This window comes from Perca flavescens, chromosome 6 (genome assembly GCF_004354835.1).
Source record: "Perca flavescens isolate YP-PL-M2 chromosome 6, PFLA_1.0, whole genome shotgun sequence".
Classification (NCBI taxonomy): Eukaryota; Metazoa; Chordata; class Actinopteri; order Perciformes; family Percidae; genus Perca; species Perca flavescens.
The window spans coordinates 21,404,272-21,429,032 of record NC_041336.1 but is presented as its reverse complement, the minus strand read 5'-3'; the positions used below and the strand labels follow the sequence as shown (position 1 = coordinate 21,429,032).

Genomic DNA, 24,761 nt, shown 5'->3' with positions numbered 1-24,761 from the left:
AGATGAGAACCTGTGAACCTTTGAAGGGCTCAGAGATTCAGACAGTGCTAGTGCTACTTTTGCCTAATGGACCTAAATATAGCAACAAAAAAAACACCTGCTGCATGGGAGAATTCACCACTGAGATATTTAATTAATCTCATATTTCATTCTGTACCCTCACTGTGACTGGCATTAAGGATCTCCACTTTGATCAGCACATCAAGCTGAGCCTCCATCAGAAAATCTCCGACAGTGGTTTAACAGGATGGGAAGGGGGAGGAGGAGGAGGAAGAGTGTGAAATCGTAAGCTACCTTTGATAACCAAGGCTGTATAAAATGGCTCTTGAGGAAACCACAACAGCCTCATATGTCTGTTCTAAGCTTGTCCACTGTCTGTCCACTGTGTCAACAAGAATAATGCTGGATGGAATGACAATGCTGAGGCAACATAATAAGGTCCTAAAGGTAGGTAGGCATTGTTGAAGCTCTCCTGAAGCCTCTACCTGATGAATAATTTACAACTTACATTCTACATGATTGACATTATTCTCTGTGCTGATTGAAACAGAGAAAAGGTCAAAATATGCCACTGTGCTTTACTCAACCACAGACACGGGCATGCATATCTACTGCTGCTATAGATGACATATTTAAGTCAAATACACCCTGAAACTACCCAAAACTAAAATCTGCTGTTTCTATATTACCAAAATACTCCTTAAGCAGAGGAGAATACGGAACCACCAGTAACTAGGGCTAAATATAAATGCTTTTCTGAGCAGTGTCTTAATATAGACAATGTGCGAAAGACTGTCACAGTTGAGAGGCCGCCTGCTCAATTTAACACGGGCAAAAATAAAAGCGCAGTGTTGCCTTTATGTAACTTTCAGGTCACTTTTGAAATAATCACTCGCAAAGAAGAGCCTGCCACTTCTGGTTCAGTGGTCGCCATTGGGGAGCATGACCCTTGATATGAATATTTTTTTTCCGGGTAAAGTGAGGTTCTTCCTGATTGGTGGAACGTGTCTCTAGGCACTGGTAAACAAGAGATTTATGAATGACAGGTCCCAAATTTGTTTTTAGCACAAGGCAGCGACAAGTACCCTGCACCATGCCCAAATTCCTCCCTGTGGATGGCCTGCCGAGGGGGGATAGGGTGACTCATAGCCTGTGACCACACTCCCACTGCATCGTCGCACCGCCAGTGTCCCCAAAGTGTTTATTTTCTATAACCGATCTGCCTCTCATTAGCCTTGGTGGTGGTTAGAGTGACAATCACAGCCTTAATTTGAGATGTTGGATGGCTGTCTTTTTTTGCCTCAGGCCACATTAGCAGGCATCCCACCCCGGAGAGAGAATAGACACACATCGCCAGTGACATTACTATTATGTGAGGAGTCTAAAATACGTAGATACATGTAGTTAAACATCAAAATAAGTCATTGTGCGTCATTTTCATGTTGGACTTTTAGTTTTAAAGAACACCTTGACATTTCAATGTAATCTTTTTTTTCCCCGCTACCATATTAACTAACTTGAGAAAGGAGTTAACAGTGTAAACATTTCCCGCTGAATATAAATGGGGCAGCTATTCTCACACCTTTACAAGTTAGTTTGCACACAGAGGTACTGTCTGTTTAGTATTCAAATTTGATCAAAAATAGAAGCGTCAGTGTCGCTTTAGTAAACATAAACATAACATAAATGTTAAGAATCATATTCCTATGAGCAGATTTACTTTATTAGTCTCAGTCTCAAATCTTTTGCAGCAAATTAAAAATAATTGCATACATACGATGTTACCCCAAAACATCGCAACAATCTAAAGTGTAGTTTACCATTTGTACTGAAGGACCTGTTGCTTCATTTGTTTTCCAGTAGAACATATTACTGTGTATAAAGGACAGGTGTTGAGAGCATCTTAACCCAATGTGACCATGGATCATCATCTTTATATAGTGTATATAGGATCACTGAAATACAAAAATGGCAATCAACATAATGGTCCACATTGTGATTACACTTTGAACATGGTGTATGTTGTATGCATTCAGTGAACTTGAGATGGTTACTGATCTAAATTCCCTGTCTGACAGTATAAATAGAACCAGAGATAGAGAAGATGTTGGAGGACAAAAATAAGCTGATGCTGGGGACTGCAATGTGGCGCTGGATCTCTCATTAAGTGCCTTGTTATTTTGAGCAGCTGGCATGTCTAAAGCAAGAAACAGGTCTTTATTTTTAAGACTCAGGCTCGTCTTTGCAGCTGAGCTGGAGCTGCGGCTTGCAGGCTATCTGCTAACAAACAGGGCTGAGCTGAACCACCACAGGCTCTTCGCGAAGGGGAGCCAGGAGTCCAGTTGGCTATTGTCCTGCCCTCATACCTAACAGTCTCACAAAACAACAACACACATAACAACATATACTAAATATATCAGACCAAAAACAAGGAAACAAGGAAGGGGGCAGGAAACTATGTGATCATTAGCAAATTCCTCTGTCAAGACTTTTGTATCATTATCCTCTGTGGACACATTGGCACCATATCCTATTGAGTCAATAAAATTCCTAATCAATCACAAAGAGTCAATTTCCTGGATTTCCTCCAGAGGAAAGCATCCTTTAGCATCACTGATAAAACACAAGCAATTAAATGTGCTTTTCTACAACACGCATTTTAGGAAAAACTGAACAAAATATGCAAAAAGCTAATGTATTTTCAGTTGGGCTTTCTGTTAAACATACTCTTCCCCTTTCTATTACCAAAATAATAAGTTACTCCATTTTTATTATGAGCATCTGTTAAGCAATACTGAAACAAAACCACACATTCATTTGTGTTATTTTGCACGGCCTTTTTAGCGGTGAGCACTTCCAAAACGCAGGACGAGGCAACCTGAATGGATACAGGATACAGACAAGAGGACTTGAAAGGGGCAGCATTGTTATTGTCTGACAGATCCCTATTCAAGAGAGCTTGCATATTTATTTTACATAATATTTTGCATTCAGGGGAAACTAATTAGTTTTCCTTGTTGGAGAGCCCATCTAAGGACCGTTGTGAGAACTTTGAAGTTACTGACACTAATCAAAATAAAAATGGGATTATGCCCTCTATTTTCAGAGAAGTAGAGTATCATATAAAATGTCAAGAAGTTTGCTTTAGAAAACAATTTACAAATAAACTATTTAGCTGAGGATCACTTCTCCAACAATAATCGTGACAACGGGACATAATAAACCCACCCACAGGTCTGTTTTAAAGGAAATATGTCTGCTCTACCAACAACACTCACATGACATCCAGTATACTCATACAACGGCATTCTGGAGTAGCATTTTTAGACATATGTTAGTCACTGTCAAATGATTTACTATAAAATGGAAAGAACAAATTAAACCGGCAAATGACAGAATTCTCTATAAATATCTGTTCCAAACCACTGTTATATCAGGATCATGCCAAGATGAAATGATAACGCATAGACGCCTAATCTTAGCAGGCTAATGCCATAAGCTGAAAATAACTCATCTAAGAATAGCTGACCCACAGAATAAGCAAGGGGCCCGAATTGAGGTGCTCGGTATATCTGTTGTTTGGCTCACAGGCCGCTAAAGCAGAAGAAGAAAGCCCTGCTCCTGTAGCCTGATAGTGAAATAACCTGCTGTATTGACAGAGATGGAATGTGTCATCTCCCTGTCATCCCCCCGGTCTTATTTTTAAATCTCCTCACGTTTAGCCCACTGCCTTTGGATGTTTTTCAGCCACCTATTTTGCTTGCCTGAAGTCAAACTTGATTGTTTTTTTTTTTATGTTTGAGTTTTTGACTTATCTTTTACAACACAGTTAGTATATATACACACATATATACATATATATATATATATATACACACATATATATATATATATATATATATATATATATATATATATATATATATATATATATATATATATATATATATATATATACACACATATATATATATATATATATATACACACATACATATATATATATATATATACACACACATACATATATATATATATATATATATACATATATATATATATATATATATATATATATATATATATATATATATATATATATATATATATATATATATATATATATATATATATATATATATATATATATATATATATATATATATATATATATATATATATATATATACATACATATATATATATATATATATATATATATATATATATATATATATATATATATATATATATATATATATATATATACATACATACATACATACATACATACATACATACATACATACATACATACATACATACATACATACATACATACATACATACATACATACATACATATATATATATATATATATATATATATATATATATATATATATATATATATAAGAACAGTAATGGTAAAACATCTAAATGCAAATTTAACTACTCCACATCATGTTGTCCCCTCGTGCTGCAGCACTCACATGACTCAATCCGCACTTTCTCATTACACATGCTTCTCAGGAACCCACATGACAATGTTTTTAAAGAGCACAATGCTTAAACTCTGAAGTAATTTCCAATGATGATTTTTCACATTTTGTCAATAGCTACATGCTGGAAAAAAAGGTGTGACTCATCTTGAGTCAATGAAAAGATGTTACTCATACTGATGTCAGCCATGTCCTCTTCAAATCAATTCTCAGGTCAAAAATAGAACAGTCAAGGCCTGTGGTAAATGTCCTGAGAGAAACCTTTCAGTTGTCCCTTCAGTATTTCTGTCACAGTTTTTCCTGTTCCTTGAAAAGTGCATGCTGACATGGAAGCTCGCAAAACACAACATCTCTTTCATGTCCACAGAAACTCATTTCAGGCAACTAGAACATGGAAATCCTCATTTTAGTAGAAAAACAACACTCTATGCTTGTTAAATATATTAATACTTTTTACTTTCTAACTCTTTACAAGACATCTTTTAACATAGATTAAGGTAACAATCGCACTGAGAAAGACTAAATATAAAGCAGCGTTTACCATCACAAGTGCAAATACCTTGATTCAGGAAGAAGTGTCTGATCCTACCACGTTTCTGTGCTGAGAAGCTTTGAGTTTTCTTTTCACACAGAATAAGAGACCGGCTGAGCGCAAAGAGTTGAGAGTATATGTGAGAGAGGGAGAGAAGGAGAGAGAGAGAGAGAGAGAGAGAGAGAGAGAGAGAGAGAGAGAGAGAGAGAGAGAGAGTGAATGTGTGCGAGAGAAGCACGGATGATGTAAAATAGCAAATAAGTAGGAAGAGATTCAGAGATAGAGGAAAGGCAGAGATTGGAATGCAAAGAGGGGAAAAAAAGAATAATAAAAACTGAGATTCCTCAAAAGGAGAAAAAACGCCGGGCTGTGTGATCACCTGAGTTGTTCACGTTGTGCATCTTGCTCTGGTTGGGGAACTGCTGGTGTCCAACGCGCCCTTCTGTTGTGGAGAAACTTGACTCGCCCTCGTAAATCGTCTGCAGCATACTCCACTCAGCGCTCAGGTCTCATTGCAAGCCTTGCGTTTCCTGTCACCAAGAGCCACCCCTCAGCCACTCAGGGGAGAGACCACGACAACAGGCAACTCTCTTCCTTCCTCTGCCTCCTCCTCTGATAAACCACTCTCACTGTAGAGCAATAACACAAACTGCACACTCTCTCTGCAGGGCTGCCACTCTCCCGGTGCCTGCTTCAATCTGTGTCCGCTCCAAACACTAACAGTTTTAAGAGAAGATATACAGCATTTTTTTCTTCTTATCTGCCTCTTTCCCTATTCCTCTCCAGTCTGTGGTTTTTCCTCTCCTCAGCAAAGTGTCTGAGCAGAGAAAAATGTAAAGCTGAGTTGCTAGGAAAGCCGTGTACTGTGTAGTGTGCACAGAGCACCTCGCTGAGGCAGTAATGCAAGCCAGGGAGGGAACAAGATTCATTTGCATGTGAATCAACAACTGCGTGGCCCACAGGTGACAGAAATAGAACAATGGCCAGCCCTGGCTAAAAATAGGTCAGGCGAGGCGCGGGGATTGGAGCAGCATTGATGCGTTTAAAAATACCACACCAAACACAGCTGTCTTCTTCTGCTACTGCCAGAAGGCATGTCTCCTGACTCCCTCTCTGCAGATGGAGGCTTGATTCCTTTCTCTCTCTTTTATGATTTGTTGAACCAGTCTCTCTCACTCACTCTATTTATGTCTTCATTTTGTTCTCTCAGGTACATGGGTGCCTGAATGATCCATTTCTGCCTTGACGTACTTAAAGAGGCACATGTAGAGTTCACCTCTGTGGAGTATATGTTATGACAAAGGTTTTGTAAAACGGCTGTTTGTCTTTTATATAATTCACAAAACATAAAAATAGTCTATTGACAAATAGCACAAAGAATTAGGATGTTATATTTCAACAAACACAAACGCAATAGCATTTCGGTACAAATCTGCATGTGTGACAAAAAACAAACAAGATATGTTGAGTCAAGCCAGACACCAAATGAACACAGTGTTCATTTAAGACTCAGAGTGTAACCTCGCTGCATTAGCTAAGTGTATGTGTGGGGTTCAGTGTGTATCCAGGGCAGTGTTGCTGCTCAGGAAGCATGCTTTCAGCTAGCCAAGGAAGTCCAACTGTAAGATGCCATAACAACATGATCGCAATTACATAAACCTCTCAAACTGTATCAAGAAAACCTCTCCAGGAGTACACATCCCATTTCCTTGAAACACACTTGATACTGTATAAAGCAGGGATTTTTAGGGAAATTACAAACAAAACACTACAGTCCAAATAATAAATAAAAGTAGTTATAATTATAGTATGATCTGTTCATTTAATATTACATTCCAAACTGGCCAAGATCTGTAGTTAATATGATTTGACTCCAGCCCATAAAAGTCAAGTCAAATGTTCTATCTGACCACTGATGCAGGGCTGGGTTTGTGGCCAAGCAGCCTGTGCCTTTAAAATTTTCATCTTCCTTCATAATTTGACCTGTCCCCCAGCCAGGGGCGTGGAGCCAGCATGGCTATTTTTAGGTCCTGGGCTCTGACGACTAGGCTACAGAGACACAGAGAAGGAGTTTTACTGTGTTGTTTCAGCTGGACAAACATTTAACCCCTCGATCCTTTTATCACAGCACAACCAAAAAGCCAAGAAGGAAATGCACAGCTTGCAGGCTCGCCCCCAGACATAAAACAACTCTTAAGCTAATGTATGATATTGTGCTACTTGATTATTCATAAACAGAAATAATAAGAGGAATCATACATGTGTTTTAGTTCATTGCTACTTCTCTCTAATCTGAAAACCTAAATTAATCATCTAAATTAAATATTTTTTCATCTTTGTTTATTTACTTGATGTAATAGCTGAAAGAATGATATTCACACACAGTCATAAAACATTGTGGCAAATCTATCAAGAAATGATTACTTCCAATCTCCCCTTAGCGAAAACAGATTTAGCAAACTCCTTAAAGTCGTGAATTAGTTTTGTCAGTCAAGTTGGATAAGATGGTGTGAGAGATAACAAGCTTTCAAGTCCAAGGTAATGATAGCTAAAGACCCAGAGTTCCATCTGTCACAGTATCTGTCAGAGCAGGCAAGCTTTAACCCTGGAGGCTGACCTTAACATAGGCTAAGGGATAATTGATCAAAAGAGGAAGTAAGTCTGTCACATGAATGATAATGATTATGGCAATGGAATCACTATTTTTATGACATGACAATGTGAAGTCCTGAAATTAAAAGGTCAAAGCATATTTTGCAATGTTCCTGCTACTGTGATTTACTGTGAAAAATACTACATGCTGCAAACTCAGTCTTTCTGATGTTAAATCCTGATCATTCAGAAATCAAACTAATTTCTCTGCACTTGTAAACAGTTCCCATAATCAGTTTAAAAACCTCGGTCAACCTGACCTACTGCTCCTTAAAAAACCCAGAGACATTCACTAGGAAACGTTAGCGGAGATTAACCTACACTTTTTATTTATTGTATACCTAGCTTCCTGAGGCTAATGAGGGATTGTGGGATTGAAAATAGCTCTGTCTAATAGGCAGGGTCCAGTAAACCTGCAATGTGGCAAGCCCATTATAGCTCCTACTGCGTCACTGGTGGCCTTTGTCTACTTTAGTCCTATTAAAGCATTTAAGTGTGAACGTCAGCATCCCTGCTGGAGAGCCACTCCGCTTTGCTCTCCAAGGCATGGGCTCGACTGTCTGTCACCTCCCTCATATCAAATGCAAACTGTGTGTGTGTGAGTGTGAGTGTCTGTGTACGTGCATGTGTGTATGTTTTGATATCAGAGCACTGACATGGAGTGGGGGAATATTAGAGATGAGGGAACAAGTGGGCCAGACCAGTCAAGTGCCACGAGCACTTTCCAAATTTAAATGAAAGGCCATTATAGCCTATTTTAAATAACAAAATATGTAAGTAAACAAACACATACAACCACACACACATCCTCATTATGTTATTTACTCCAACTTAGCCAATATAAATTATCTACTGGGACAAGAAATACAACAAAGAGATACTTCCCGTCATGGTACCTCAGCTCTTTCCATTCTATTTTGAGAAACTCATAACCTGGGGACTTGTTTTTTTCTACAAAATAAGCCTACTCACATTACCACAATTACTGTACCAGTTCCAAATCATCTCCCAAGTTCTGTGGCTTAATCACCATAGCACTGCTGCCTTGTGACACACTGCGCATGATGAAACCCAGCAGGGAGGCAGACTGGAGAAGGAAGGGAGCTGAACTTAAGTGTTGCAACAGATATGAGGACAAACACTGGCCCTTATAACTAATTTGATCCGGCTAGAAAATGTTTTGTTCCCCTTAATAGCAGATGATCTATGTGTGGGAGGGAATGAGTCAGCCATGTTTTGTTGTTCCGTGTACTCTGAACTTCAAAGCTCCCATGTATCTCAGAGGGGGATTGTCTATTGTAAAATAGATCACAGAGGGACTCTCCTAGTCCTCTTACATAATCTTAACAAATACATGTTTATTAGAAACTGTTTTCATCAAATTCGTTTAATCCACCTCTCTGACTTCCTACCTATTGCTTGTCTTCCTACCCGTGTGGATGCAGAGTTTCATCATGCTACCCTGGGAGGACTGTGGCGGATGTAATCATTGTCAGTTGCTGAGTTCTCCAGTCAGAGGGGATGTTCCTCCCAAAAGAGGGGCTGCATACTAACAGCAACTTCTGACGTAACCGCCCCCCTGAGTTTCTTCTCTCTGGAGGACACCCCACAGCTCCAGGGGCAGCCATGGTACAGAAGGAAAATTACCTGCCCTCCATCTTACTGACATCAGCCCCTGATGAGTCACTGCTAACTGTGAAAGAGTTCCTACATCAATATAGGGAGTGAGGCCATGGCACAATCCTGCCCCAGTCTCTGCATGCAGAGTATAGCATGCTCTATTGGCAACCAAGCCCAGCCATTCTAACTGCTAAAAGCCATGGGTAAAGTTTTGTCACTTCAAACAGCCCATTTTCCCTTTACCTTGCGGTCAGTCTCATAAAAGCACAAAGGCACTACAACTGTTGATTTGATGGCAAAATCCAATTAGCCTGTACATCTGGATGTGTTATGTGAGCGTGTTTCCCCACTAATGATTTGGGTGCTCTTGTTTTTATTGGGTTACTCTGTCTGGCGTCCTGTGGTATTTCCTGTTGGACTTTCATGGTGATAGAGAATGCACTTAACAGGTTGGATCAAATAACATGAAAAAGCATTTAAAGGCAGTCATGTTTGGTATTTAATCTTGAAACATTGCCAACAAAGTTTTGCAATGCAGCTAATACCACAGTTAGATAGAGCCCATGCAGCTTTATGCATTTCTCTTGAGCAAGAGAGACCGGACATAAAAAAAGACAGAGATGGTGCTATTCAAAGAGACAGATGAAATAACATAAATCCTTAACAATAAAAATAAACATTTCAGAAAAGTGTGTTCATGCATCTGCTGCGAACCTTCTATCTGAGATGTAGATGTAGAGATAGACTGAACCATAAAAAAAGGCAAAAACACAATTTTAAAGCATCCACTTATTCTTCACTGACCTTGAGGTCAGTTTACTTTCTAACTTTGAATAGATGCCCAATGCCCTGCCTTCATCTGCTGCCATAGGCTTTCTAAAAATAGATATGGAGCACAAAGGCACACTGGAAACAGAGGGCAGCTCTCAGTATTTTTACTGATCAATGTGCTCATCTCTGCTGGAAACCATTGATCCACTGTTTGTATCAAATTGACCATGTTGTTGTTGTACAACTTCCATTCTACATTCAATCACGACAAGCCCACTTTATGTTCCACTTTGTCCACCTTGCCCAGCACCTTCTCTCAAAGCAACACACAACTATTGATCCTCTAACGATATTCTAACACCAAAAGGCTTAGCATTGATTAGAGCCTTTGAAAGATCATTCTTAATGTCCGCTGGCATTTTAGCACGCTATTAACCAATGACCATGACGTAGGATTCAGAGAAAAAATGTCTGCCTCTAACCAGTGTGCAGAATCATTACATCAGTGTCTCTTAGACCTGCATCATTAAAATGCCTGCAGGAGTCAAATGCCTCATCTGTATCATCCAAACACACTTGCCCAAACAGACACATGTGACTTTGATGGAATCCAGCCAAGTTTAGCTGACCTTAGAAAATCCCTGAGGGATTAATAAAAACAAAGGTTCTCTGTTCAGAGGCATCCTTCCAATCCATATCCTGCTGGTAGAGCCCATTTATGAGTGGATAATCATAGCATCATCCCTCCCAAGTGGCTTGGAGCTATTATCTTAATAAAATAACAAAATACATATTTTTGGTATTACCAAAAAAAAAACACTTAATCAGGCTTGTTTGTCCTTTGGCAAAATACCAGCAATGTTATTTCAGTCACAGAAAAAGTACAAGCAGTTTTCACCCAAGTTCCAGATTTTCTTTTAAAGGGACAAATCTCACTTCAGTGACCTGAATATGTTAGGCACAGTATGTTAATAGCCCAACAACATAACAAAATGAAAACTGTAGTTGTTTAATAATAATGTATGCTTACTTCTTGACGGCTATTCTGGAGTTGTCAATGACCTTTAAAGTCTCAAGTAAAACTCCATTCATAGATTTTAAATGTCCATCTAAAAAAAAGTGCAACAGGAAATTAAGTTTACTATGGGAAGGGTGGGCTGACGCTTATTGTCCAAGCCACTTCCACCTACGCCACCACTTCTTTACTTGACCACAGCACAGTCACAGTCCTCGCCTCCTGTGGTGTCTCAAAGGTCTGTACAATACCTCAGACAAATAGCTCTTCCTCTGATTATTAAGGTAGTGCTATGCATACCGGGAAATGTCCCACAGTGCACCCACCACCTCTGTTACAATGTTAATGTCTGGGCTGCTCCATATGCATAAACCTGGAGGGGCTCCAGATGTATTTTTAAATGCTCTGCTAGAGTGACCTTGAGTTTCTGGATTTTATTACAGCAACCTATACATTTTTTCACCATAGTTACAAATTCAACCTGACACGCTATCATATCCTTATGCAGTGGCTGGCTTATGTTACAAACTCCCAAGTATATGTTAAAGACAATTTTCTAGTTTTGCAATTCCTGTGAGAGTGCCTAAACATCTTAAACAGCTCCCCATTTCCTTTCTCCCCTGAGAGGCAAATGCATGGTTTAGTGGTCCTGTCATTTGTTTGGTGGGAAAACAATAATAGTGTTTCAGTTGCTTTAATCACTGATGCATTTATGTTACATTTGTGTGGTGTAAGTATTCAGTCTGTTTTCCCACTAATTTTTTATTTTTTATTTGTCAAATCACTTTTATATCACACTGACACAATTATGTTGTATTGTGGTTTGTGTCATTGCATGGGTTTGTTATAATGAAGATATTACAAATTGCTTATTGATCAACAATCGATTCTCCTATTTGTGAGATTCATCCGCTTGATTGAGACTGCAAAGCGTACAAGTAACTACAGCAGCAGGACTTGTAATTGTGGTACACTGTCCATGCGGGGTAAAATCCCCGGTAAATCCTTCAGCAACAGTGCACCCTGCAGGTTGATTAAGACAGGAACAAGAAATAAAGAAACCAAGAATGGCTAGAAATGCTAGAGATATTACATTGAATTTTCCATAGCACCCTCCTAGGACCAAGAAGGCAAATACTCTGACACACAGCAAACAATGTGCTGAAGCAACTGGACAGCACAGAGTTTCAAGGAGCACAGATACTGTAGAAGTACAAATCAAAACACTCCCTTTGCAAACAAATAGACATGCACAGCCAAACTAACACACACATGCATACAATTCCACATAGCAATGCCACCATGCTGTGCTTGGGTGTGGCTGCAGCGTTCATGACCTCTGCCTTTCATCTCGGATCCAGTAACCAAACTGACTTTTCAAACAAGCCCCTTCAATAACACAGAGCCTAACAAGCTTTGGCTGTCTCTTTTATAAACCATGTTGAAATTACCTGCATAAAAACAAAAGCGGTTTCAACTGTGTGATCTCTTTAAAGCTGTGTGTGAAAAAAATGAATTGAAGTTCAGAACATGGATGTTTCCTTTTGAACTACAAAGTATAGAGATTCATACCTTTAAAAGAGCAAAACAGACCTCATAAATGACAGAAAGAATCCTTAGCATCTTCATTCTTATTTTTGGTCTGCTCACTGATAAAAAGATTCCATTCATTGATGTTATTCATGAGTAAAACTTTCTTCCTTCCTTACTATCAATTTCCTAGTCTAAATAGAAGCCTTGCTTTTTGGAAACCTTAAATTTTGTCAGCAGCTTGGCTGAGATAATTCCACTCAAAGCTAAAAAGGGAGAATTTAAAGAATGCTCTTCTGTTTTGTTAACAGTTGGGCTGGTAACCCTTTCACACCTATCTGGCCACAGAGACCTTTACGAGGGCTCTGCTCTTAGATATCGAGTCAGTGTGTCCAATCTCTGTGTAATTCCTGGATCCGTTTGTTCTGCACATTTCACGCCAAGTGGGGAGGGGTTGCGGCCATGACCTCCTGCAGTCCCATAACTCACAGGATCGGCTGAGAGAGGTGGCAGGTACCCACAGATGAAAGGTAACAACAAAGAGATGTTTAGCATGATGCATGGCATCGCAATCAGGGCCCCATAGGTGATGGGATGGCATGGACTGACAACTAATGGGCCACTGACGTCTGAAGTTTGTCTGTTTCTGCCATCAAGCAGAACAGCCCCACCCTGTGACAGTTAAGTGACAATCTGCCTGTCAGGCTAGGCATACCAAGAACTCTGAAGCACAGCTGGTTTATCACCTTCACTGATTTCACCATGCAGATTTGACAGACCAGGATCGAATTAGGGAAGAGGCACTCTCCATTGCGACCTGTCAATGGGCACACCGACAGACAGATAAGCAGATAAGTACATAGCCAAGAAACAAATTTAAGGTGTAAATAAACTGTGAACAATAGCAAGCCTTTATGAAAAATCTCAACTAAAGAATGAACTAAAGAATAAAAAAAGCAAATGAGAGTCATAAATTTGTTGCTTTAGCAAAAAGCCTATTAATCTGTCTTGAATACTCGAAGCGGGAGTCTTAAATATTCCCATTTTTCATCCACACAAGAGGCCTCTCAAAGAAATTAATGATTCATCTCTCCAACTCCATTTGGAGAGGAAGTGAAAACAAATGGAGGTAGGTCCCCCCCAGAGAGCCCAGGGGTCTACAGTGGGGCTGGATGAACAACACTGAGAACATCAGGCTAAACCCACCAAGCTCTGCGTCTCAGCTGTAACAGGAGCCAGATTCCCCCCCACCCAAAAAAAAAAACAAAAAAAACATTCAAGTCAGAATAGTTACTGGGCTACATTCAGATGGTCTGCACAATGTCTGCTACATGTACAGCCACACAGGTGTGAACATGACTCTCCATCTCTTTTTCATGACAACACACTGAGATACAGCCATAGACTGTTAATATTAATGGACAACGCATCCGGTTCAGCGAAGTGCTGCAAATGCGGAAGTGCCTTAAACCTGCATTCTATCTGAAACGGTTGCAAAAGGAGGTCTGTTTCTGTAGACATCTATGAGAAAGTGACCCACTTCTCACTTGATTTATTACCTCAGTAAACATTTCCATAATGAGTTTATGGTCTCAATCGCTAGTTTTAAGTCTTCTGCAACACAGAATGATGTTCATTTTTTAAATTATGGTCTTGTTGATTTTAAAATCGGCGATAAAGCAGGGGGTGTTTTAGGGCGTGGGTATGATGTGATTGGCAGTGAAAGTGTGTAATGTAACAGAGTGTAAGCAGCTCCTCCCTCACTCCTCCCTCTCGTCTAAAAACGTCACATCCACAACCAGGACATCTGCGCTCGTGACGGCAAACTAGATGACGGATAGCAGACAAACCAATGGGTGACGTCACACATGTGCTGTCCATTAATATACAGTCTATGGATACAGCCCAGGACTGCACTGTGCATGCTTCTGTCTAACCTCAAAACACATACAACACACATCGAAGAGACTATTCTAAAACAGAACTAAAAGTAAAAAGTTATATTACTTATATTGCAGTGGAAACAAATGCTAAGATGTTTGCTAATAATGCAAATGATCAGTGAGTTTAGAGGCTTCAAGTGGAATAAGAAACAGCATCATGAAGTAGGTCCGTAGCTGCTCAGCGATGATTTCTAGGCAGATAAACTGATCTTAGCTGACTGATTTCTAACATCACATGTGAATATGTTGTGCCCCTGCTAGATCAAACTATCATCTATACTATAGCTATCATCTCCTGGACACTCCAGGGATGTTCACAGACTGACACCAAGCTGCTATTGTACAATCCACGTCCTTGTCTTAACCTGGTATCTCCAACATGTCACTTCTTCAATAACCAAGAAAAACGGTCTTGTTTTCAGTTGTTGACAATGTATTTTACTTGAAAATACGTTTTACAAGGGTTAAGGTTTTGAAGAGGTCAGAGCATTTTCTCAAAGCAGGGGAAAAACATATATGTTGAGTTTTTAGAAAATGTACAAAGTTTTAACCTGGTGGTGACAATTTGTTCAGTTTTATGGGCATCTTGTGGGGAATACAGTAATAGTAATCTGTGTCCTGTAATAAAGACAGTGTTGTATTTCAACACATATAATTGCTAGTTTTATCCTGTCATTTAAGCTTCCTGTACTGTACAGATGATAAGAACATAACAATGAGCCACTGCAGATGAGGAGACCAGCACCTACCTCTGGGCATCAACAACACCCCTCCTCCTGCAAAAACTCACTGACCCAAACCCATTTTTTTCCAGTCTGAGAGAAATGTCAAGTCCAGACCTAAAACTCGTCTCTTTGAAGAGAACATAACAGCCAAATATAGACTGCTTGCCTCTACGCCTCCTGACATACATCAGGCTCTCGGGTTCTGCTAACCGTGGTTAATTTTGGCAGACTGCCATGTAGTCACTTACTATTAAGCATCATAACTATACAAAGAAAATGATAACCAAGCAGTGGAGTGTACACTGTTGCCTGGTAACCTAATGCCATGTTGGGGATTGAACTTGTTATGGAACAGAAAACACTTACAGCCAGAGCCAATAATAGATCCTGGACCACACAAATAAACATATCATAAGAAGTGTATGTTTAAGAAACAAATCAAATTTCTTAATGTGTGTTTTTAAGAATTTTGGAAGTGTTTCTGTGATTGCAACCAAAGGTGAAATTAAATAATTATTATTCATCTGTCATTTTTCAACTGAAATGATGGATAGAATGTGAGCTTATTTCCATGTGAGAAATCCAGCTAAAGAACACATTATGCAGACTGGCACCAGATGCAGGGTACTAATTATTAAAGCAGTTTTTGTATGGATCATACAGAATTACACAAATTGCCCCCTCCCAAGAAATATGTGGATAATGACAGAATTGCAAGAGCTAACTTACAGATTTTTACCTATAATGGCATCGCAAAGACATAGCCTAATACCTCAAACTCAGTACTTTGCAAGGCTCCATGCTCATTGCTCTTCTGTAAGCAACATGAGAGCATTACAATTAGGCTAGATATCCTAACTGTATCAGAAACTAACACAATAGGCATTATGTGTTTGGTGTTATGAGTCTTTTGGAAATCATATATTTCCCTGTAATTGCTTTGTTTACACACTGTCATTATGTAGTCTATTGTGAGTTTTTGAATTCTTATAAATGTCCCATAATGTTTTACAGTATCTTGAGCTCACAAACTCATTAAATTATGAAATAAAATCAGACGATCTGTTGTAAAAAAAGAGTCATGGCATGAAAAAACATGCATTCACTGTGAGCTGTAAAGTTCTAGTTGGTACAACATACACAACCTCTTAATAATAATTATTGCACTGGAAAGGAATAAATCCTCTGCTTAATACATTACTTATAACAGCTATAACCCGGTCACCTAAAACTCATAATAACTCATTGATAAATGTCTAATGCTATGCAACTCTGCTATGCTGTTACATGTAAGTCCTTTCAAAGTGTTATAAACAAATAAACACAGAAGGCCTCCGTCTTATTCATTATGCACTATTAATGTGTTATGACATTTTCTGTTATAAACGTCAAATGGAATTGAACTCTGTTTTATTTTGGGAAGACATAATTTCATTTGTGGAGGTTGTTGGTGGTTTCTTAATGAGAACATACCACCCTACTTCATTTACGCCAATACATGAGAAGTAAAAATATTAAACCATGAGACTCTGGCTTTATATTACTGTAGCTAGAAAAGCAGTATACTACTAATACTATATGGCTCCTTCACAAAGCAAATAATCCTAATGCAGTTGCTATTCTACCATAAGACTGTCATTATCTATGTATGTTTTACACTTTGTTACACTGGCACACCTGTACACAGAAACCCTTGCACTGTACACACCCACACACATGCATACACACAGGCTTACAATTGTGTTTTTCCTACAATTCCTTTGTGCCCATTTGAGGCAGAAGACATTAATCATTCTGTTATGTCATACTTTACGTCAGCCGGCACAAAACAAGACAGCATTCTTTCTCTCAATTGGAACTGCAATTTCTGCTGCGTGACATTAAGGCTGCCTTTACACTGTCACGGTCAGTCAAGGATGGCACACAAACCCAGGAAATAAATCCACAGTGACAAACTGTAATTCATCCCTTCCATCACTTTAGTTGTGAGGAAAAAAAAATTGTATTATCTCCTCTTTAAAACACAAGCTCACTCTCACTTCTTATGTCATCTCTGCTAGTAGCTGACTGATTATTCTGCGGAGTCTATAGAATATTTTACAGGGACAAATCTGCCAGATGCCAACTTTAGGCCAATAATAATCCACTATAAGATGCATTACACAGCAGGGATGTCACATGCAACATGCTGCTTCTGTGAATACGGTTTGCCAATTGTATAGCCAAACATGCCAACTTATCAGGACCAGTGAATAATTCACAGATGCCGTCCAAGATTTGTTCTATCGAAAACATTTTGTCTCATTAACACATTCATTGGTACTATGAAATTATGTGTTAAGCTAAGTGTAAGGTGCTGTTAAAATGACTTTCTCTCCCTGACACAGCTCAGATGGTACCTGCCCCCTCAAGCCATCTGAGCTGTGCAGACATCTGTGAGCATTAACCTGCCAAGAAAAAGTCCAATGTAAAAATATTATAAATTTTCTGACATGGAAAGACAGCTGAAGGGTCATTTGGAGTGACTTTGAAAGGCTTTCAAGTCAAGAATGAGCAGTGTTTTTCTTGTGTTGCTGTCTAAGTGAAAATGTCATGTGTACACTGGAGCGTCTGTGGTTCTTGTGTTTTCCTATTACCTGGCTCAGCGAAGATTGAAATGCTGTCACCATATGACATCTGTGGAAAGACCCATAGTGACCAAAGCCATTATACACCAGCCATTTCAAATGTAACACATCTGCTAAAAGTTTTTATTGGAGTGACTGAGAAGTGAGAACCAAACTAACTTTATAATATAAACTTCATTACAACAGCTACACTGTCAATTACCTGTAATTACTGGCATCTAAAAAGATATTTAAGAAATGAATAAGCTCCTTACTTTTGACTTTACCCAGGCATGTTCATGTCTTCATCAGCTTGCAGTTCTGGTTCTTTTGTGGCTTCAGTAGCTGTTGATTCAACAATGTATTTGTCACATACATAAATGTACATAGTACAGTGTGCTGCTGTTAAGTGCTTCTCTCCATAGACTGTGTATAGTGCAAGTATATTAAAATAGAAAAACAATATACTGAAAAAAGCAAAAGTGTACTTACAAAGAGACCCAACAAGGTATAAAGCAATTAAAATTAGCTCCACATTCACCAATTAAAACAATAAAGTACTGCCTACATGTCATGCATCATAATAATGATCTAATAGCATAATAATAATAATAATAAGTACACAAGTAGTCATTCTGCATTATGACTATATTTACTTCTGATACTTGAAGTACATTTTGTCACTTAATTAACTGTACTTTTACTTGATTAAACTTTTGAATGCAGGGCTTTTGCTTATAGTACTTACAATATGAATGCTAAATGATGTGAATACTTCGTCCACCACTGGATATACTGTAATATAAAGCACCTCTGAGAATTGTATAAGTAGAGGATGGAAGTGTGGTTATTGAGTATTTATGGTCATAATTAGTGGACTCATAGTTGTTCAAATGTAGCCTATCACCCTGCTCACAATCCCAATAGATTGCTATTTCCCATTTAGTGTAATATAGCTTATGTAAAAGCTATATTAAAAATATTGGTAAAATAAAGTCATGACAAGGAGTGATGCAGCCTGGTTGATTAACGAGTTTTTTTAATGAGGACTTTCACATGTCAACCACATTTGGTGCGATCATACATTCGTAAGAAAGTCTATTTATTGATGACAGTCTGCGCTACAATATACCCTACGTATGTTGGAAATAATAATAAAAGCAACGATGATTATGGTGCGTCAGTCAGTAGTTTAGCAAAAAAACACTTCCATTTCTGTCGTTTAGTCGAAGTGGAGAATGTCGCGGCGGTCCACTTTTATTGGCGGACTCACAATAGAAATCGTTTACAAAACAACCTGTGACCGCAGAACCAATCGGTAACGTTAATTCAAATATTAATGCGCCGACCTATGTTAAGTGTTAGCAAACTGTTTTCTAGCTAAGAACAAAATAGCTTGATAAAAAACCATTAATTATATATAGGCTAACTATATATTAACTCTTTGCTTTCACTGTTTAGGCTGTAGGCTATAACTGCCATTTTATAAACGCAATTTAGCGGTAATATAACTTCAAATAACTCATACTTAACGTTAAAACCACTAACGTTAGCTATAGCTAGTAATACTCATTCTTATCTTAAACACCAGTTTACCTAATACATATTTTTGAAACACAATGTAATTTGCATACATATATCACGTCGAATTTGTTAAACTATACTTGAACATACAGTAAGTAGAAACGTTATTTATCTACCTTGAGGACAGGGTTGAAGATTTGACGTGTATTGTTCAGATTGGAGAACATGAGGGATGCGATAAGCGTGTATGACGACAGAGCTATAAATAGAAAAGAGAGGGGACGATATAAAATCCTAGCCAAGGTAACGTGGCAGATTCAACACTGATGATAACGTCTGTGATGGAGAGACGAGGGCAGTTTCCGGTCTGTACTCAGGTGCACCTGTCTCCTGCAAGTTCATTAATCATCTCCCGGTGTGAAAAACTGAAAATTTAGCAGACTAATCTGGTGATCATTTTCACTAGTGCTATATGCTATTGTGTAAACCTCTAAAAAACTCAGATAAAACTGGCTTGCATGTAAATAATGAGTGCATTTTACTCTATTCTAACAGCATGATTTACTTTTTATTATTTTGCTGTTCTAAATTCTTCCTTACATTATAATAGCCTATACCTCACCAGGAATTATGGGGGTATGAGACACTCGAGTAGCTCACTGCTTGTACAGAGACTATTATTTGCTTGTTACTGCATAACATGTGGATATACAACAGTTTGCAGTGATGCACCTCCATAATATTTACAGTCTATGTGAACCTCCTAAAATAGCACCTGTAGCGTCCACAAGAGCACAAAAAGATCATTAAAAATGGAAAGAGCGCCATCTACTGGTCATATTAGTCATTGTCATTAGCTTGGACTTCAATGAGACTTTGCCTGCAGGGGCAAAGTATTTGACCATGTCACATCAGTTGCTGCTGTGCAACAACATTAATCTATGAATAGAGCTGTATTAATAAACCTATTCTCATACGTCCAGTGATTTGGTGCACAGACAAAGTTTTTAATGCAAGTTATCAAAGAATATGTCATTGCACTCGGTCCATTACTTTAAAGCTAAGAGGGAACAATAGGCTGTGAACCTACCAACTAAGCACTTTCCCCTTTCTTCTTGGTACATAACTGCCCACTGGCAGGGAATTTGGTAAAACAGGGAGATGCTTTTATCTCAACCAGGAGCAAGGCCTGTGTGATTAGCACAGATTATGTGCAGATTTGTCATCGTCATAAATCTACAGCTGTCCACGGCCTCACATTTTTATTTGTCACTTCAAAGCATTGCCTCTCAGTTTACTGTTTGGTCTGGAGGACAAATGTCTTCCCTTTAGCAGAAGAACAAAGTACCTAATCTCATCTCTGTCCACCTGTTTCCCACTTCACTTTATGTGTTTGGATGTTTTGATACATCTTCATCCATTTTGGCCATGTTAACCATCAATTGCTTCATGAAACTCTGTTGCTCACCCTCCCTTTAGACTTTTAGGAGACAATACATGACAAAGCTTTAGGTTTATCTGCTGATTATGTGGTCTCTGATTCTATATCAGCACTCCAGCAACAGTGGTGGGAAGCTGTGAGGTGAAATCCTGCCTCCTCCCATCTTGCCACTGTCCTGCAGCAGCTGGGAATGACCCAGTGGGTGACACCACTTTCATCCCAGGACACCGACTGTCCAGCTGTTTGCTATCCCTCATCCTGACGGCTGGGCAGACAGGGGCACGGCCCAGCATCAGCGAATCTGAGGCATGATCCTGCATGCATATCACTCTGGCTGTCTCATCGCTGTGCAAGACCCCACAGCTGGCACCTGGACACTAAGGACCATGTTATTTCTCAGCTTCATGTTATTTCTCACTGTCTGGTCATTTTGTATAATTTCTATTAATGTAACTACATTGTTCTGTTTTGGTGGGAGGACCTGAAAATTTGTGCTTTGGATTTTTTGTCGAGCAAAGAATTAAAATGCTTTCTTTCTCTGTCTGTATTCTCTCTCTCACACACACACACACACACACACACACACACACACACACACACACACACACACACACACACACACACACACACACACACACACACACACACACACACACACACACACACACACACACACACACACACACACACACACAGGGTCCTGTAAACAAGAAGTGTGGGTCAGGGTGCAATTTTTAAGAGGAGTGCAGATTGTGGAGGTATGTGCATCTGTTTTCTCCATTTATGCAATTACTCATTTGTCTGCGGTTTCTCCTGTTCCTAATTTAATTTGTGGGAACCCCTCTCCACCTCAACCGCCCGTCAGGAATTATTTCTGCTTTGGTTACTGTGGCCTTTGCGGGTCTTAGGGACAGATCCAGAAGGATTACCCCCAGCAAAGGGGACCAACCTACACCCAAAATCATCAACATAGCTGCCGCAACCTTTTCCCTCTCCCCTCTTTTTGTATCCAGTGCTTTGAAATGTGAGACTACCCTAAAAAGTTGCCTGGTGAGCATAACCCACATTCTTTCACAATACCCCCACTACCTCCCTCATTCACAAAACTGTACTACTTTGCCATGCTGCTTTTTTAAATGTATTTGTTAATGGCAAAGAATGGGCAGAGAGTAATCAATGGTTCGTGGAGAGTAATCATAGGGAGTAAACATCTGTGTCCTGCCTGAAGGCTTGAGACATATTGAATAAGTTACAGCAGTTGCTTATTTCTGACATGTTTTTGTAAGGAAGTGAAATACAGATTTATTGTCATTTATCATTTAAGTGGTTTCAACAGAAAGAGAATCTGCTCAAGTGTCACTGCTCTTAGTGTTTTAATAATGTAGCGGTTTCATGTTATCAGTATCAGTATGCAGTATGCTACATTAACATTTGTCATGTTTTATTTCTATACTGAACTGTTGAAGCTGAATAGCTCTACTGCTAAAATCAAATAATATGATCTGACTTTACAGTAGCTTGCCACATATGATAAATAGCAGCAGTTTTTTTGTAGTCATGAATTACTGCACTGTGAACTTTTGAATGCCAATGTACTGTCTGTGACAGAACCTCTAAGTCACTGAGTGCACCATAAACAGACAGTTTTGTGTCCAAGCCTTTTGGCACACGTCCATATAATGTCATCCCTGCCAGTCCAGTCTGTGGTATTTTCACCATACAGGGGAAATTACTGTCCTACATCATCAGCTGTTTTGGCTGTAACATTGCATGAGCGATTCAACAAACACTCTTTTTTTCAGGACTATTAGTGCTTACACTTCTTTCCCTCAAATTTCTGTCAGAAAAATTGGTTAGATCTGAAATAACTAACACTACTATTTTTGTTCAAACTTATTTTAAGTTTGTGCAAATTATTACAAAAAAGTTGCATAAGTCACACACGTCAATTGTGCTCTCAAATTCACCCTGTGTCAATTAAATATGCATAAATAACAAGCAATGAGACTTGGACTTTAAGTTCCCAAGAGTTTACATATTGTATTTGTATTTCTCCTGTAAGCCTTTATTCAGTTTGAAGCACATCAGCTAGCCTACTTTCAAAGCATGCTTGTAGTTGAAGGGTAAGTCACTAGAGGGCCATATTCCACCACACTTTGGTGTTAGGTTACAGGACCTGAAACACACTGCGGATTTAAACCTTAAACCCACCATCAAACTGTGGGTTTCTCTGAACTCACTTTTTGTTACAGTGGATTCTATACTGTCTTATACATTGGCTGTAAATAGTCTATGGTCTTATATTATCCTAGCATAAACCCATAAGACATGTCCAAGAGTTGCATAGACAGCTATGGACAGTTGTTAGACAGCATACCGAAATATGGTTAAAAGGTGTATAGTCTGGTCAAAGTTCAAGTGGATTTCCACCACTTTCCTCCAAACAGCTTGTGAGCACCAATTATTTTGTGTATGCACTGGCTCAGCTGCAAAACAAATTACTTACCCCATCAGTTCCCATTTTTACCATGATAAAAAAGAAGAAAACTGCTGTTTATAACAGTGTGGGCATTTAGAATTGCTGATGCTTCGATCTATAACATCGGCACACACTTTCAAAACGGATTGCCTGGTTTCTATTGTGCTAATTAATCATATAACATGTTTTTGTGTCAGCATGGCATGATAGGCTACCTTCTTGAAGAAGAGCGAGTCCGTGACCTGTCAAACTCCTCTTCCTGAAAAAATAATGTTGTCCATAGAACACTTTACTTCCAGTGGCTCCACTAGAGTTGCTTTGCGGCCAGTGGTAGCGTAGCCTACGTTCTCGATTTTTGAGTCACTGTGTGGAAATAGAATAATAAGAAGCTGTTACTGATAAGCCGACCAAATAGCCAGATACATTTATTTAAAAGAGCGCAGTATAGATGTACCATAATCAGGGTTGGGAGTAACGCGTTACAAGAGTAACGCAATTAGTAATGTATTCCTTTTTGCTGTAACGCAGTAATATAACGCATTACTAATTAAATTTCAGTAATATTATACCCGTTACAATCTCAGTAACGCAAGTTAAAACGCATTTTAACGCAACATTTTTTAAGAATTTCCCAACACCGCGAAACGTTTGTTCACAGGGAAAAAAAGCCCTGAGTATTATTGCATAACATCTGTGTCCCAACAGGTGACGGTACGTCAGCGCGGACAGCAGTGTGTCCGAGCCGCTGACAGATTTAAACATGTCGGGAATTAATGTTTAGGCTTGCTAGTACACGTAAATATGATTGCATTTTATCAGCCATAGAGAGTAACTCTGCCTGTAGTGGAATGGCTTCGAATGACGACCAGAAACGCTTGTCTTTTACTTTGACCATTTACTGTTCAATATGTTGCAGTTTTACACACAAGAAAGTGAGCAACTTAGCTTGACGGAGATGTTTGCATCTAGGGTCTCACGTTCGTCTCACCACAAGCTAGCAAGAGTACACAACAGACAACTTCCGTGTAGGCTACTTCAAAATAAAAGCACTTCCTGTGACGTTCGCAATAAAACTAAATTACTGTCAAATAAGGTTGTGTACCTTTTCACATATCAGCTGTAAATCAAGTAGGCTACTGTAAATAATGTAAATAGGGAGTTTTAATCGCACTACAATTGACCATTTCCTTTAGACTGTTTTAAACTAAACAACATGAATTTCTTTTTCAAAGTGCTTTAAACAAACATTTTACAACAATGCCGTACTTCAATACAACTGTAAGGTAGGCCTACTTTTAATTGAGTATTTTTATTTTCTCCTACTTGACTATTGTACGTTTTACTTATCTATTTTTATAGCTTTAGTTACTTTGCATATCCATATTAATTATGCAAATATTATGAATAAAGTGGATAAAGAG

At 38.8% G+C, this 24,761-nt stretch overlaps 1 protein-coding gene across 11 annotated transcripts in view; it reads right to left on the bottom strand.

The window, feature by feature from the left end:
- hdac9b (histone deacetylase 9b) overlaps positions 1 to 24,761 on the bottom strand; it is a 41,438-nt gene that overhangs the window by 16,340 nt on the left and 337 nt on the right. For 2 of the 11 annotated variants that reach the window (XM_028581502.1, XM_028581508.1), the window contains exons 1-4: positions 19,597 to 19,828; positions 18,172 to 18,241; positions 17,927 to 17,966; positions 5,414 to 6,312 (exon numbers count right to left, since the gene is read on the bottom strand). In XM_028581502.1, coding sequence (XP_028437303.1) covers positions 5,414 to 5,522 — 109 coding nt within the window. In that variant the 5' untranslated portion in view covers positions 5,523 to 6,312; positions 17,927 to 17,966; positions 18,172 to 18,241; positions 19,597 to 19,828. The other 9 variants (XM_028581499.1, XM_028581500.1, XM_028581501.1 and 6 more) reach the window with 9 other exon arrangements.